Genomic DNA, 17,355 nt, shown 5'->3' with positions numbered 1-17,355 from the left:
GGCGGTTTCAGACGTCAGCGCACTTCCTCTAATGAAGAAGACGAAGTGCAGGATCATGAGACAGGCTATGGAAGGACATGGTGATTGAGTGGCTGGGCTGTCCAGTGTTGTGGAGACAAAAGAGAGAAAACAAACGCGTTTCACAGCCTCCTCCTCCTGACTGACTGATTGACTGTCTAACTGAGCTCACCTTCTCCAACCATTCCAAGTTTAACCCCTAAAAGTCCAAAAGGATGATCATACCATTGATCATTTAGCTACTTGATTTTGAATTTTAGGACCCCTGTAGGTATAAACAAATATATATATGTGAAAATGATTTGATAAAATATTGAATTAGTTGCATTGAATAACACATTCCTAAATGTCAAAACAGACAGTCAAAATATAAATCAAAAGGAATAAGGTTTTGAAGCGTCCTATATCTAGGAGATGTAAGAAACCTCAGGAAATGTATATTTCCTTAGGGACACATATTTAACCACTTTTTTTGTTGCCACAAAAGCTATTTCCATACTGGTCAAACCGTTTGGACGCTTCAGATGTTTCCGTGAGAGGACAGATTTTCGGGACGTCTCCTGGTCTGACAAACAGCGCTGTGGCTCTGCCACTTTCCACCGGAGATGCAGAAGGCCGACATAGTAGGATGCAGTGGATTGAGACACAACCACACTATCTTAAACAGACAGATTTGGGATTTTTTTATTATGGTAATTAGATTGGCGCACGGGTCTGTCAATCGACTGTGAAGGGTTGATGTTAGACTATGGTTACGTTACAAGCAGTTTTCCCCGCCATATTTGAATCCGCCTGTTATCTCTATATATACATATATACACACTGCAGTCACAAAAACTATCAAGCGCTATGATGACACTGGCTCTCATGAGGACCACTACAGGAAGGGAAGACCCAGAGTTACCTCTGCTGCAGAGGATAAGTTCATTAGAGTTACCAGCCTCAGAAATTGCAGCCCAAATAAACGCTTCAGAGTTCAGGTAACGGACACATCTCAACATCAACTGTTCAGAGGATCAACTGTCAGCATCAACTGTCAGCAGCATACCACCCTGCATACCACTGCTGGCTTACTTCTGAAGCTAAGCAGGGTCGGTCCTGGTCAGTCCCTGGATGGGAGACCAGATGCTGCTGGAAGTGGTGTTGGAGGGCCAGTAGGAGGCACTCTTTCCTCTGGTCTAAAAAATATCCCAATGCCCCAGGGCAGTGATTGGGGACACTGTCCTGTATAGGGTGCCGTCTTTCGGATGGGACGTTAAACGGGTGTCCTGACTCTCTGAGGTCATTAAAGATCCCATGGCACTTATCGTAAGAGTAGGGGTGTTAACCCCGGTGTCCTGGCTAAATTCCCAATCTGGCCCTCAAACCATCATGGTCACCTAATAATCCCCAGTTTACAATTGGCTCATTCATCCCCCTCCTCTCCCCTGTAACTATTCCCCAGGTCGTTGCTGCAAATGAGAACGTGTTCTCAGTCAACTTACCTGGTAAAATAACGGTTAAAAAAAAAAAAAAAAAAAAGAGGAGACTGTGTGAATCAGGCCTTCGTGGTCGAATTGCTGCAAAGAAACCACTACTAAAGGACACCAATAAGAAGAAGAGACTTGCTTGGGCCAAGAAACATTAGACTGGCGGAAATCTGTCCTTTGGTCTGGAATCCAAACTGGAGATTTTTGGTTCCTCCGTGTCTTTGTGAAACGCGGTGTGGGTGAATGGATGATCTCCGCATGTGTATTTCCCACCGTAAAGCATGGAGGAGGAGGTGTGATGGTGTGGGGGTGCTTTGCAGGTGACACTGTCGGTAATTGATTTAGAATTCAAGGCACACTTAACCAGCATGGCTACCACAGCATTCTACAGCGATACGCCATCCCATCTGGTTTGGGCTTAGTGGGACTATCATTTGATTTTCAACTGGACAAGGCTGTGTAAGGGCTATTTTACCAAGAAGGAGATTGATGGAGTGCTGCATCAGATGACCTGGCCTCCACAATCACCCGACCTCAACCAAATTGGGATAAGTCGGACCGCAGAGTGAAGGAAAAGCAGCCAACAAGTGCTCAGCATTTGTGGGAACTCTTTCAAGACTGTTGGAAAAGCATTCCAGGTGAAGCTGGTTGAGAGAATGCCAAGAGTGTGCAAAGCTGTCATCGAGGCTAGATTGAAGAACACTTTATTGGTTACTACATGATTCCATGTGTTATTTCATAGTTTTGATGTCTTCCCTATTATTCTACAATGTAGAAAATAGTCAAAATAAAGAAAAACCCTTGAATGAGTAGGTGTATCCAAACTTTTGACTGGTACTGTACATATTGATGTATTCCTTAAAGCAAAACAAGGAATACCATAGATGGAAATTCATGTGAAATATGTGCTGTGGAGGAGTTGTGACAGATTTACAGATATGGGTTGGGCAGGGGAGACAAGAGGGCAAGGCCTGGGATGATTAATGGACAAAAAGCTACTACCCCTGACTTAGAGTCATCTAAAAAAGGGAGAGAGAGAGAGAAAAAGAGAGCGAAAGAGATTTTTGAAACTATTGTAAATCGACTTTGGGTCCATGAAGAGCGCTATATAAAACCTATGTATTATTATAACAGAGAGAAAGAGAGATGCCGAGATGCAGGAAAAGAAATAGACTGTATGGGCAACTCTACCCCCTCAATGACAGTGTAGGAGGATTTGACCAAGAATCACTCGACTGACTCCACACCCTTTCCAAAGTAAAGACCAATTTGACATTTCAACAATTCAACACTGTTTTTCAAATGGCATGTCGTCATTATGCTTCACTTCTCGGTCCGTGCTGTTATTCCAAATAGTCAACTTGAGGAAAGAATAACAATCAGTGGTTTGTCTGTTTGCCAGTGTGTGTGTGTGTGTGTGTGTGTGTGTGTGTGTGTGTGTGTGTGTGTGTGTGTGTGTGTGTGTGTGTGTGTGTGTGTGTGTGTGTGTGTGTGTGTGTGTGTGTGTGTGTGAGTGTGTGTGTGTGTGTGTGTGTGTGTGTGTGTGTGTGTGTGTGTGTGTGTGTGTATAGCGTGTGTGTGTGTGAGTGAGTGTGTGTTCGTGGGTGTGTTTGCTCTCTTTAAAGTGGTGTGTGTGGACATCTGGAGAGTGGTTGTTTTAATTAAAACAAAGTCCAAGATCTCCAGCATGGTAGAACAATACATTCTCACCTCTGTGGTCTAAATCTGCCGTTATTACGGTGTGGACAGCGTTGTGATCGGAAATAGTAATCACAACAGCCGCGGGGACCCGGTTAATAGGCCAGCGTCTCCATTCTCTTTCTTGGAAATGTTTAGGAAATACTTCAAGCCCATAAAAGCGGGTTGTGTGGGGATTGAAAGTTAAACTCTTTCTTTAATTTGGAGGTGGGGTGGAGGGTGAGCGGGGGGAGTATCGGCAGGGGGGCTAGGGGAACAACAGAGGGTTTGTCCATGGGGCTCTGACATGTCTGTCTCTGTACAGGTGGTGGTGGTGCTGGTTAGTGAGCTCTCTCTGCTGTGTGTGGCACTTTAAGCTGGGTAAGCCCTCGCCGTATGGGCTGGCTGTGGGGCCGTGCCAAACCCTGCTCTGACCCTTCTCTGACACCTCCTCTTCCACTAACTCAGTCATGCACGTACACGCTCGCTCTCTCTCACACAAGCACGCACAAACATACACTTTTTTTTTCACACGGCAAAACATGGTGGGAAAGGAAAAAAAGCAAGCAGGCGAGCCGAGAAGAAAATGAAAGCAGCTTCATGGCTAATTCATGAAATGGAGGGGGGTGAATGCTATCATGCAGGACCAAGTCCCATTTCCAAGTGTAAGCATCAATCTAATTAACAACATAAACAGCCTTTGACAAATGTCATCATTTTCTGGCCCGGCCACAGAGCAATATCATTGTCTGCCGTGGCCCGGGGCTAACGCGGCAATGATGTGGCTATTCATCAGGACAGCCATGAATGATGGGTTTTCACTGGGATACAGAGGAGGGAGGAGGTAGGGGAGGGTGGGAGGAATTGGTCAGGAGTTACCTGCTTTTGGCCACCGAGGACAGGGGAGCGAGGAAGGGTATTAAATTAATGTTTAGGAACACATAATCGCCTGAGCATTAGTTAAAGCAAGTCTGTGCGAGCTACGCGCCACGCGGCGGCTAACAGAAGGGAACCGCCATAAAGGATGACATTGTTGAGGAGTGAGTGAGTTAAGAGGCTGGAGGGGCTTGAGTTTGAAGCTAGACAAGAGACTCTATTGAGAGACAAAGTGGCTCAGAGTCGACGGGAGCGGTGGAACCAATGACCAAATAATAACATCAACAATTTGGAGGGACAATATTTATTGAGCCGCTCGACCGCTCTATCAAAAACGGATGACTTTCTCTCCCGTTCACTTCCTCCTGAGATACTCTTTCATTTCATCTGGGGGTCTTGAGATTAATTAACAGACGCTGGTAGCGAGTTATGAACAAATGATAAGGCATCAGCGTTCTAATCAAACCTGACATTTAATTTGCTGCTTGCTTCCTCGTTATCAATTACCATGTTCAGAGGGATAATTGACATCGGTTCGAGGGGACGAGAGACGCAAAGAAAAAAATAAAATAATGTGTCTTTCTTTAACAGCTCCTAAAAAGCTGCTGCGATGTTTCTAAGGCAACAGGGCCCATATGTTTAATATTAGATGTAATCTGTTCCACTGGAGTGCTCCGAAAGCTGGGAAAATTGGATTAAATTGGCTAATGGCATGTTTAAAACCTACATAAAATGAACGTGAATGGAAGATATTACAACCTCAGGACTGAAAATGTGGTGTTATGCTTGCTCTGTTTTTTGGTTATATTTTGTTCATGTTTAAACTTGGGTTTATCAGATATAACCATGATACAGAAAACCACACGGTGTTGGTCAATAGGGTTGTTAAATACCACAAGACTGATATTCATTACATGGCATTTTACTGTGGGAAAGGAAACACAAATGCCAACATTACTCCTTACAATTTGGCAATAATATTATGTACCATCTTAAAACAACCTGGAGATAAATGTACATAAACAAATATTTTGGTAATATTAATGTCAAGAATAATGACTAATTATTAACTATTGTAATTATTAACTAAGTCCTCATTAGTATCATTGTTAATTACAATATGAATAGTTATTAATATAAATTACCTTTATTATATATTTGTTCTATGTTACATTATATATAATAATTTAATATAATTCATGCAATATAAGCTGACGGTAGTAAACAATTATCCTTTCCTATGCTTTTATAAATATACCCAAAATACTGCTGCTCTTTTGACCTCATCAGAGTCGTGCTCTAATTTGATTAGTAAAATACTACGCTCTAATGATCCATTAACCTGGAGAGCCCATCTCACATGGCTTCATATTCCACACAAGGTCTACCAGTCTTGGGTTCACATACTATTCAAACATTTTCAAGTGCCTCTAGCGTTTGCTCTAGTGTGCCTGGAGTGCTAGATGTGCGGGGTTGGCACTCTTGTGACTATTCTATTGTTTCTATTTTACCAGGCTACAGTGGCGTAGCCAGAAACTCGTTGGTGGGCGGGCCTGCAGAAATTTTGGTGGCCCAAAAAAAGTAATAATGTATACCTCATTTCATGCTATTCTACACATTTCGCCATGAGGCTGAGATAAAATGCCATTTTAAAGCTAATTTCCTGCAATTCTATACATTTTGCTATGGGGTAGAGAGGAAATTTGGTGTGGGGTTGGGCCCACCCATGCCCACCCAGGCCCACACGGCTGCCAGGCTAGCTCAATCATGCCAGGATAACATGTGTTAAATGGTTTCAAGTAGTACTTGCACCCATGTCTCGGGGTCAACATGGGCTACAGAAGAGGTGAAAGTCCACTGGTAATGAATAGGGCGACAGTCTATGTTCTCCGGATCAACACATGGTATTTCTTTTATTTTCTCCCCAATTTCAATCTTGTCTCATCGCCGCAACTCCCCAATGGGCTCAGGAAGCGAAGGTCGAGTCATGCGTCCTCTGAAACATGACCCACCAAACCTCGCTTCTTAACACCCGCCCACTTAACCCGGAAGCCACCCACACCAATGTGTCGGAGGAAACACCGTTCAACTGACGACCGGGGTCAGCCTGCAGGCATCCGGCCCGCCACAAGGAGTCGCTAGAGCGCGATGAGCCAAGTAAAGCTTCCCCCGGCCAAACCCTCCCCTAACTCCGACGAAGCTGGGTCAATTGTGCGCTGCTCTATGGAACTCCCCGTCATGGCCGGTTTTGATACAGCCTGGGATCGAACCCAGGTCTGTAATGACGCTTCTAGTACTGCGATGCAGTGCCTTAGACCGCTGCGCCACTCAGGAGACCCCTCAATACATGGTCTTGACTGATAAGAAACAGTGTATTCTTGGTACAACATGCTAAAATCGTCTGAACAGACAGCATTTTGATCAATTTGCAGATAAACGCAAACCCCACTGTGGGCTTACTCAGAAACCATTCCCCTCACAGATAAAGGTGCTATCGTTATGGCGATAAGTTGTACATTCCGTTAGTCAGCACCTTACCATGAAAGGTGTACATCTGACATACAGACAATGGATATTGATTCAAAACCACATCTTCCCACAAAATAGAACAAATATTCAAAGCGAAAACGCATAGCGCGGCCGGTTTCCGCGTATCTGCAGTCATTTGAATGGGGGGCACTAGCTAATTCCCTCTCTCTGTCAACTACTCGCCATTCCTTCGGTTTGTCTATTCGGTGTCCCCTAAAGTCCTTGGTGGTTTCTGCCCTATCAGCTAGGCAACATTAGTCTTGTGGCCCGGCTCGAGATAAAAAGCACAAAAAAACACCTCGTCGGCAAACAGACCAAACATGTTGCAAACTGCGCCTTGATCACCCCTAGAGCGCTATCTTGACACATGCTGGGTATACAGGGCTCAGCAATTCCTCCGACACAAAAGGCGAGCAAACAGTGCTGGAGGTGAGCGGTAGGGTCAGGACAGATAAGTGTCAGGGCGGGGCCCAAAGTCTTCGCCCGGGTTCCAAGAGGACATTAGCTAGCGTTTTAGCTAGCAAACAAAAGGGTCAGCCAAGCGCTGGCATGAAAAGGAAGCTGTCATCCCAGGGATCAGGGCACAAAAGAATGCAGGCGGAGAAATATGAGCAACGTCCATGGAGCGCTGGGTATCTGTCACGTAGTCCCGCCGGCTGCCCAAGAGCACCCATCTAACGCCTTGGCGTATCGCTAAGTCAACAGTAAGGTAAATACGAGAGAGAGAAAAGAACGACAGGCACTTTTTTCCCTTTTCTTCACTCTCATCGGATGAATGATGCTGATATGGAAAAACACTCAAACGCTATAAGCACAAACAAAGCAAAAGTCCTAATCTGCCCGGCAACAAAGTCATCCCAAGGTCCTTGAGGGTTCGAGACCCTTTGAAGCAGGGAGGAGGTATGGCCTACGGGTGACATACACCCGGGTAATGGGACATTTGTTAGTGTGTGTGTGTATATATGTGTGTGTACCACATCAATCTGTGAAAGGCATGACACATGCCCCGTCAAAAAGTGTTGCCATTTCAACTTCAACAAGTCTGTGCGATAACTCATATTTTTTAACAAGTTGAAACACTCAAGATGTTTAACAGTGCAGACCCACATGGCAGGTCACATTAAAATACTTTACGTTAGTCCCTAGACGTTACAAAAAGTCAAAGAACGGTATCACATTCACCACAGTCCCATTTCAAACACAAATAGTCGCTTGCACACAGCAAACTGCTGAGATTCATTCGACCAACACCAGATCAATCACCAGGAGGTCATTACGCCCTACAAAGACTCTCTTAATTGTGCGGAGCTATTTCCGACAATGTGTCCCACAATGTGAAGACATGGCAAGGCGCTTTCCTTTCCGTCTTCACATGGAGAGAGATTTTATCAGCGACCACTGAAATCATTTGTTGACTCGGCACAAGTGCCTTCTTTGAGATAGCAAACACTTGAGATGCAGGACAAAGAGAAAGAACGAGATGACAAAAGTAAAAGGTGTCGGAGTGACAAAGGCCCTGTCACGGGGTTGACACGCCCTGTAACGGGGTTAGGAGAAGGGTGAGTAAACACCATTAATATAGCTTTGGAAAGGGATCTGCGCTTGTTTGATTTGGGCTTTGCTGCGTTCCCTCGGCAGCCCGAGACAAAACGGAAGATATTTGATTAAGTTATTTTACAGTTTGGATCAGTTTGGATCACGGATCACTAGAGAGACGGTTCTTTGTTTCAACGCTGGGACATCCTTCTGTTACTCACAGTGGGTGGATATGGGGCTTACGTGTCATTAAACACACACACGCATATGTGAGAATGTATTGTTGTACCACTTTGGGGGATCTTGGACTCTTGTTTTTTTAATTAAAATAACCACTCTCCAGGTGTCCACACACACACACACACACACACACAAACACACACACCTTCATTTAAATTTAAAAAACGCACACACTGATACATATAGTATCTATTCATGCAACACCGCACACACCCTTACCAACACATACACACACACTTTTCACTTGTGTCCTCTCTCCCAGTGCCCTCTACCTCCCTCCCTTTCCCAGAGGGAGCGTGAGCTGACAGTGGGCTCCAGTGTGTGCTGCGAAGGGGGAGAAGAACAGGAGAGGAGCAGCAGTGTGAACCTCTATTGTACGCCCACCTGCTCCTGTCAATACCTGATCCGGGACCAAACTCTGCTTCCACAATAGGCCGTGTCACTCTGAGGGATCCCTCCCAGTCCCATAGCAGAGAGGCCTTCCAGACAAGGGCCCGTGCGCACAGCTTGATTGAAATCGGTTCTTTTGCGGAGCCCGGCCGTTATATTATGTTGTGATAAAAGGGAGCATAATAGCTTTTAAATGGATGACTCCGGGTGGCTCTGCCGTTGCAGTGGGGGGAGCGGAGGGACAGGCTGAATGGACGTGGCCCCGAGCTAAGCATCTCCTAGATTGAGCTGTCCGTCTCGGGGAAATGAGTCCGAGTTAACACCTCAGCATTGCCCAACGCCCCGGGACAGACAAGACTGGACTTCCTTTTCCTCTCTTCTCTGTTCTGTTCTTTTCTGTCCACCTGGATCATTCTCATTATCCAGGAACGGATGGTGGCGGAGACCGTGCCGTGCTCCAGGGCTGATCACACACAGACGTCAAGAGACATACACACACACACTGAGAGAAGCACACACGCGCACACAATTTCTAACACACACACTCTCAGTAACACACGCACACACACCTGAGCTTTTCACCCATAGAGCCCCATTCACACTGCCCATTAACTCTCCCCAAGCCTAATTACACACAGACCTCATGCATACACACACGTCACACATCCTCTTAACTCTACATACTACCCAGATATCATTACGCACACCTGTCTGTGTCACAACTCTAACCAACACCAATTCTATAGGTGAACCCTGCACAGTATACGATCCTTTGAACTCCAATTAAATTCCCACAATGACGACTACTAGCGTTAAAACCCTACCCTGAGCATTCTGTAGATAGGATCACGTTTAGACAAAGGAGATCTGGGATCTAATCAAATATTATCTCTCATAACAAGTCCCCCACTATTCAGTTGGGGCTAGAGGGGACAGACTGACAGACAGTGGGCCCCCTCCATCAAGGCCCATTAACAGCACTGACCTCCCCCCTGCTTTGTTAGTGCCCCATCTCCCCGGTCTCTCTTCTCCCTCTCTCTCTCTCGCTTCCTTCTCTCCCCCTCTCTCTCCCTCTGTTCCTTCCCTCCCTCCCTCTGTAGGCCTGTCTATTTTTCTAAGACCAGAGGCGGTGTGGGGAACGGTCCTGGAGGAGTTTCGTGATGGCTATCGATGGCTGGGCTGTTATGGCTATCTTTGATAAGGGACCTAAAAAAGAGAGAGAGAGAGAGAGACAGGATGTCTCTTCCAAACACAGGCGAGACGAAGTCGAGGTGGGATTTCGACAGCGGGAGGAGAGATGTTTGGGACCTCCTGTTGGTGACGTGCCCAGCGGTGGAACAAACTGATAGGTTTTTTGAAACGGCAAAGAAAAAGGACAGAGAGTGACCTTAGATTGACAGATAAAGCGAAAGTAGCCCGAAGGAAAATCACACCACTCAACAGCAACAAACATAATCTAATCCAAAAAACGTGCAAAATAATTGACACACTATAAACTATGAATTTTGAACGAGGTCCTGACTAGCTGAATTATTGGCTAGAACATTATTGAAATAAAATACTCATATACAGACAATGATCTCTGTCTGGAGTCTGACTAAGTCATGGAGCTATCAGAACCTCTTCAGTCGGTCATTTTGCCAGGGGAGCAGCAGGCCGACCCCTCAGAATCAATGTAAACAATGTTCAGCAGTCATTTTGGGCCTGTAACATGAGTGTTGTACAGGGTTAGGCAGGAGCAGCTTACACACAGAAAGAAAGAGAGAGAGAGAGAGAGAGAGAGAGAGAGAGAGAGAGAGAGCGACAGTGAGAGAGACAGTGTGAGAGAGAGAGAGAGAGACGGAGAGGAGAGAGATAGAGGGGGAGAGCGAGAGAGAAAGACAGAAAGACAAAAAGACAGAAAGAGTGAGAGTATAGCTTTCAGAGGGAGAGAGAGAGCGAGAGAGAGAGAAAGAAAAAAAGAGAGAGCGAGGGGGGGGGGGGGGCTATGCGTGCCCCGTAGGTCTAGTCATAATATGAACTTTCCAGAGGAAAACGCTTTCTGTGGCTCTGTGCCATGTAGCGTGTGCCTCGCCTCTCTAATCGGCAAATGTTTCGTCTTGCGTACAGGACTAGAGGAGGAAAAAGAGAAGGAGAGAGCGAGAGCAACTGCATATGATGGTTGTCTCAGCCAGCCTACATAATGTACGGTACACCCTGTCCAAAGTGGCTGCCTCCAAACTATACCCAACCTTTTAGTGACGTGATTAGCTCAGAGTGCGTAATTACATGTGAAGGTAATGCTCTAAAATATCCGACTATATATGTGATTGACCAAAACGCCAGCCTCCTGAAATGAGAAGCCGACCCGGGAAGATTCTGGTCTGATTAGCCGTGCGGTGGAGAGAGACAGAGGGAGGGTTCGCGAGAGAGAGAGAAAATCATTCACTCCATGAGCTTACTGAAGCAACTTCAATATCCTCTAATGTCATGTTGAAATGAAAATTAATAGTTCAATACGGGCTGGCTGCACGCTTCTTCCATTTCCATATCGTGTGGCGTGACCAAACGGGCGCGCTCCGTTGGACGGATAGGGGGAGGCTGCACCGAAAAGCTGATACCTCCAGTAATCAGTTGGATTTTCCAACAGTTGGCGACTGACGCATTTTAAAGAGGCGACGGTGGGCTGGTTCAAAGATGAGGTCCAATGGTAGTAGGAGATGCAAATGGAAGGAGTATCTTCGCTTGGCGGCTAGACGGTCTCACTGGGCTAAAAGAGCTGAGGACCAAGAGTCTCAAGCACCGTTCACTTACCTCTCTCAAGGTCGCATAACAGAAAAGGACCCTTAATTCTTCAACACGTCAATCAGAACATTTAACACTCTCTGCAGGTACTTAAATAAGCGACAAACTGAGCTAAGACGTCTAAATAATGTAGACAGAACATCAAAACTACGACCTACCTCCCATCCAAAGGAGCCGTCTTTGACCGTGGCACTCTGCAGTGCGCTGTGAGGTCCGAAGCACTCTCCCATCCCGATCCGGGTTTTGGCCCATATCCCCAGGCCCGCTCCGGGGACCGAGGACTCACGCAGCTCCAGGTCACTGGGGATGGGAATGTCATCGGGAATGTAGACGGGCACCTCATAGGGCGAGCCTTCCTTGGGCGTGAAGGGGTCCTCGTTGTGGTGATGGTGGCGCCCGTGGTGGCTGTGGTGATGGTGGTTGTTGGGGTGCGGGGACGGGGGTCCTACAGGGATGGGGGACATGATGCTGTCCTCTGTCTCCTCCTCGCCACTCTCGGCCCCTCCCGCCAGGAGGTGGGGCTCTGTCTCGTACATGCTGTCCACTGTTTCACTGTCATCTGAGAGAGATGAAGAGAAAGAGAGTTAGTTTTGCAGCTTATATTCAACCTTTCTTTAACCACGCAAGTCAATTGTGAATCAGAGAGAGAGAAAGAGTGAGAGAGAGAGAGAGAGAGAGAGAGAGAGAGAGAGAGAGAGAGAGAGAGAGAGAGATTACTACAAAGTATATATACATGCCTTCAGAGTGAGAAAAATATGTTTGACTTTCACTGCAGTATCTTGACCTATTCTCTCCAACTCACTCCATGTTGTAAGACACAGTCTCAACAACAGGGCTATATACCAATATCACCAAAAGACAAACTATATTTTGTAGACAGGAACTTTATAGACAGTATCACCAATAGATCGTAACCATCTAGGCCCGTTCTACTAACTGACTCACTCAACCCAAACAAGCGAAAGACGGAAAAGCTTAAAAGCCTTCAGCCCCAGTTAGGGCTGCCTGCCCACAGTATTCCTAGTGAGGACATTCCCCACCGTCAGAGAAGGGCCTGATGGGACATGATGTTCCATTCAGTCACAACCACCGCCATTTCCTACAGGGTCATCTTACAGATAATGGGGGAGAAATGACCCAGGTATTGCCAGTCACTCGCCAGTTTAGATTAGTCACCTATGTTTGTCACTGTTCTGTGGCTGACAACATAATTGCGGCATTCGGGATTCCACCGTCCAGAGTCAGTGACGAGCACAAAGAATTAGAGGCGCACAAGTCTAGCTAGACACACAAACCTCTCTCCCTCAGAGTCACGGACAGATCACTTGGAGATATACAGACACACACGTTGGAGCAGAAGTTGGAAAAATACGCCACTGAATAAATGAAAATGAACAAAACAATTCAACGACGAAACATCTACAGTTATAGGTAGCAGATATCTTTCTGGTGCAAGTGTCGTAACAAAAAGTGGAAAATCTCAGAATTAAAACGCACGTCAATACCCAGGGGCAGCACTCAAATGTAACAAACCCGTTGATTTTGTTGATACCAAACTCACAACACTTTATAGGTTGCCTGGACGACGGACGGAGCAGGCAGGCTCTAGCGTGGCAGCGTGGAGAGGAGTGAACAAGTCCTGGTGTCTTTTGCTAGAAGCACTAACTGCAGTTTGCTATCCAAACACAGGCCGGGGAAATCAGTCTGAACTAGGCTCCGCAATTACTGCAGGAGTGTTTCCAGTCAGCCAGCTCCCTCCTCCTCACGACCGGCACTGCCAACAATATAACACCGCTTCAGGACTAACTGGGGCTGGCCTGGCGCTCGCATCCACAGCCCTTGAACTCTTAAACCAAGTTGAAAACATAAAGACGGGAGATTTGGCCAGTTGAACTCGCTTACTTCTACTTATTGTTTTATTTATTTGTTTACTTGCCAGGGACCATGTAGAACATGCTATTGCACCAGATTTAGCTAGATAGATTGTTTCAATCTGTAGTTTCTGGGTAGAAAACAATAAATATCAATACTTTATTACAATGATACAACATAACACATTAAATACTTATATATATATAAAAAAAAGTTGAAATGTCCCTTGGTCCTACAGTATCTAACATCTTAGGAGTCACTGTTGAGTGAGGATACTCGACAAAACTAGTATGATCCAGTTTAGAGCCTAATGACCTAATCAACTTAACAGTTGCACAAGTTTCAGATTGCAAGCATTTCTCTCCACCTGAGATGACATCTGCAAATATGTGTACACAACCATTAATCTTGGATTGAACTTGACTTTGAAACATCAAGAGCTGTTCGTGATGACCATTACCATATTTACTGTATGAACAGAAAGTCTCCGAAGTTAGACATTGGAATGAGGAAATTGAGGAGAATGGAATATCGTATAATTGACAACAAGGAGTATCTGAAATCAATTATCTGCTTTTGCTCCAATAAACGCTTGGGTTTTGGCTCGTAAAATCGAGAGAAAAAAATAATTGCTGAATGAACGGATATGTAAGTCTAGAATGTAAACGTGAACTATGAAAGCACTGTGACAGGCTCCCAGCGACTGGCGAGAGAGAGAGTCCTGACAGATCTGGGAAACTTGTCATATAAAATCTGGGCAGTAAAACGAAGGCATTTATGACCAATTTTGCGTCATCCAGTGGATTTTTCTTCTTTTCTTTTTTTTTCTCGGGAAAATAAACGTTTTACCCATTTTCTTTAATGATCAGGGTTTCATAGGGGCCCAGACCAGGCGGGCAATTAAGCGAAGGGAAACATGTACGCCAGCAGTAGCTTCCACTTTTCACAGATCAATTAAACTTTTATAACCGCGGCCTATCTGGTGCAGTTTTCAAGAATCAAAAGTGTTTTTGAACCACTAAAATAATTTTTTTCTCTCCCCTTTTTGCTGGCACCCGACCCATCTAGCGCAATTTGAACAACCGAAGAGAGGGTTGGAAAATCTATTAAATACTGTTAGACTTTAAGAGCCTCGAAGCAGAAACACACAGATCACTACCTCGAAATTGAGCAGCGAGAAGGGTGGTGGGAGTGGGGGGAGTAACGTCCCTAATTTTAATGAACAAAACATTATTTGTGTAAGACAGAAACCACTGGAGCGGAGCGCCAAGCGAAAACACAATGTGATTTAAAGGAGACTTGTGGCCAGAAGTTAAGATCCTCCGAGCTCAGTTCCCTTATTCATAAAAATTCACACACAAAAAAAAGGGAAAGTTAAAATTAATCACCACAGAAGAAAAAAATTCCTCTTCCCTCCTTTTTCCCTGTGACATTCTAGTCGATGGCTTGGCCATGTTCAACCATGAAATTCACTACAAATAAGAAGAAAAGAAAAGGAGAGGGGGAGAAAAGTAAGCAGGAACATAATGAAAGGGGCCAGGAAGAGGAGGAGGAAAGTTAAAAAGTGACGTGAGACGGCCGAGCCGAGACGTTTTTACTTGCGTGTTTGGCTTTGGTCTCTGAAGAGGAGTGAGATGTTAGCACTGTCTCCCGGAGGGCTGCTTAAAAAACCTCCAGATAGTGCCTTCCTTTCTCCCTCCACCATGTTGTTCTTTCTCTCCCCGTCTCTCTTTTCACGGGGAACTATTTATCCTGATTACATCAGGGGTCAATCATTAATTCGCACCTTGGGGGTCCTGGCGTTGGCTGGGCCTACAATGGGCCGCTTGTTTGGTCCATGTTATTCCACTGGAAACTACCGTGCGTCCAGAGAACCCGGCGACATGAAGGCATCAGATTTATTTGATAAATTGTAAATGCACTCTTTTAAACACCCCTGTTATTGCTAGCCGTCCTGGAAAACAAAGAGACATTGGGTACGCACACACACACACGGGGGAACCCCCCCCCCCTTTCCCCGTAAGACGGGTCGTTCTCTCTACACACAAACCAGAACAAGGGGTCAGACTACATCTGAGCTTTAAGATGAGCTACCACTGACTGGTTCCTCTCTGTCCCATCATGGATGTTTCTAGTATTGACTGAAGCTGTACTATTTCATGTGGTAATGATAATTGATCATGTATGCTATTTGCTGAATTATATCTCTCAAAAAAGCTTTTACTAACTTGGCATTTCCAGAAAGGATATTAAATATCCTAAAATACTCCCCAAGGATGTCACACACTTGCCCATTTCAGTGTACTTCAGTGTATTCACACTGAGCCAGCCAACCATGATAATATACTCAAAACACAATTAAGACAGGTTATAGAAGTAACAGCTCATTGAGATTTCACAGAGCAACAAGACTTATTTAGAACATTGGCGAGAAAGAAACAAACCCGTCCCCCCAATTTATAAAATATATAATTGCAAAAATATTATGAAAAAAATATATGAAACATCATCCAATAATAGCAAAACATGACAGATAAAATATTCAATTAGTGATTACAAGACTTTACTTGAAAATAACTGTGACATACATTAACTACCTATGAGCATTGAAAATAAATATATAGATGATGATATGTAGGCTGTAGCTTAGAAATAAGAATGAATAGAATGGGCTTGGAAGCTCTAACCCTGGAGATTTGACTGCTAAACTCATGGGTACCCTCGCAGTGGCTGCCTGGTATTGTGATGCAATCATTTCCTTTTGTATTTTTGAATATTCCATCAAATGATGCTGGATTGCCATGGTAATGTAGAATGCTCATTCAAATGATACTAAGTGATGTGGCTCGTGACAATGGAATGTATTTTTTGTAATGTCAGTTGACTCAACAAATCACAGCTCAGATTGAAGGGTACACTTCCTGCTTTTATGTCCTGGCATGGGTACACTTAAAATGGCTGCCAGTCCACCAATTATCCCATCATTGACTTGAATGGAGATGCCCTTTCTATTCATTTCTATCTCATTTCATTTATATGGGCTACAGGTATAGTACATGCTACACTATATTAGGGAATGCCAAAGGAAAATATTAAAATGTTATCAAACATAGCAAATCTTAAAATAAAAAACTGACCAAGCAGTGATGACCGTTGCCAGGTAATCAATGTTACTATGGTAACATTGACAAGTAAAGTTTTGATCAAAAGGCCGTGAAAGCGAACATCTGAAAATCGCGGTGTACTACAACAGGCAAACTGTTCGAGGCTCTGTTTAATCAGCTCCACTAAAGAGTTAGACGTGGAGAGATAGAGATCTGCAGCAATTTTCTGCAGTCTGCCTCCACTCACGTAAACACATGTTCCTTGTGGCACAGGGACTTGTCTCGGTGATGCCGTCTCGTTTTAGTGGAGCAGCTTTGGCACTGGCTGACTTAACTGTGTGGTAGAGTGCATTCTTCTTTGTGCGTGTGTGTGTGTGTGTGTGTGTGTGTGTGTGTGTGTGTGTGTGTGTGTGTGTGTGTGTGTGTGTGTGTGTGTGTGTGTGTGTGTGTGTGTGTGTGTGTGTGTGTGTGTGTGTGTGTGTGTGTGTGTAGCATGAAGACTAGTACGGTCAAGTCAAGCCGTACTTTTGTGACATTCAGCTTACATTAAATCAAATATGCAGTGCGAAAAATCTCTGCAGCATGAGCGCAATGGCATTCAAATCAAAGCAATTGTTTCGTTTCGTTTCACCCCGTTGGGAACACAATTGCATCACCTCAAATGCGTAGAATGTTATTTGCAGCACGGTGCTGGTTCGATTGAATTCTGGATTGCTTCTGGATCAGCTCAGTTGGGCCTGAACTGCAATGAAGGGCCAAATGTATGGTTAACTCTACTCTCTCTCATTCAGTAAGAAAATCCGAAATAAATAAATGTGCATTGGACTACAACTGTATGACTACGATAATAAAAATGAGTG

General features: G+C 44.9%; 1 protein-coding gene across 9 annotated transcripts in view; it reads right to left on the bottom strand.

Annotated features, from left to right (window-relative positions):
• The window catches only part of prdm16 (PR domain containing 16), a 147,776-nt gene extending 135,704 nt beyond the window's left edge, over positions 1–12,072 (bottom strand). For all 9 annotated transcript variants that reach the window (XM_055892624.1, XM_055892627.1, XM_055892625.1 and 6 more), the window contains exon 1: positions 11,678–12,072. In XM_055892624.1, the coding sequence (XP_055748599.1) occupies positions 11,678–12,055 (378 nt within the window). In that variant the 5' untranslated portion in view covers positions 12,056–12,072. The remainder of the gene's footprint in view (positions 1–11,677) is intronic.
• Positions 12,073–17,355: the final 5,283 nt, after the last annotated feature.

This window comes from Salvelinus fontinalis, chromosome 31 (genome assembly GCF_029448725.1).
Source record: "Salvelinus fontinalis isolate EN_2023a chromosome 31, ASM2944872v1, whole genome shotgun sequence".
NCBI classification, from domain to species: domain Eukaryota; kingdom Metazoa; phylum Chordata; class Actinopteri; order Salmoniformes; family Salmonidae; genus Salvelinus; species Salvelinus fontinalis.
Note: the sequence above shows the minus strand (reverse complement) of the source record. Positions and strands in the feature narration are given on the sequence as shown.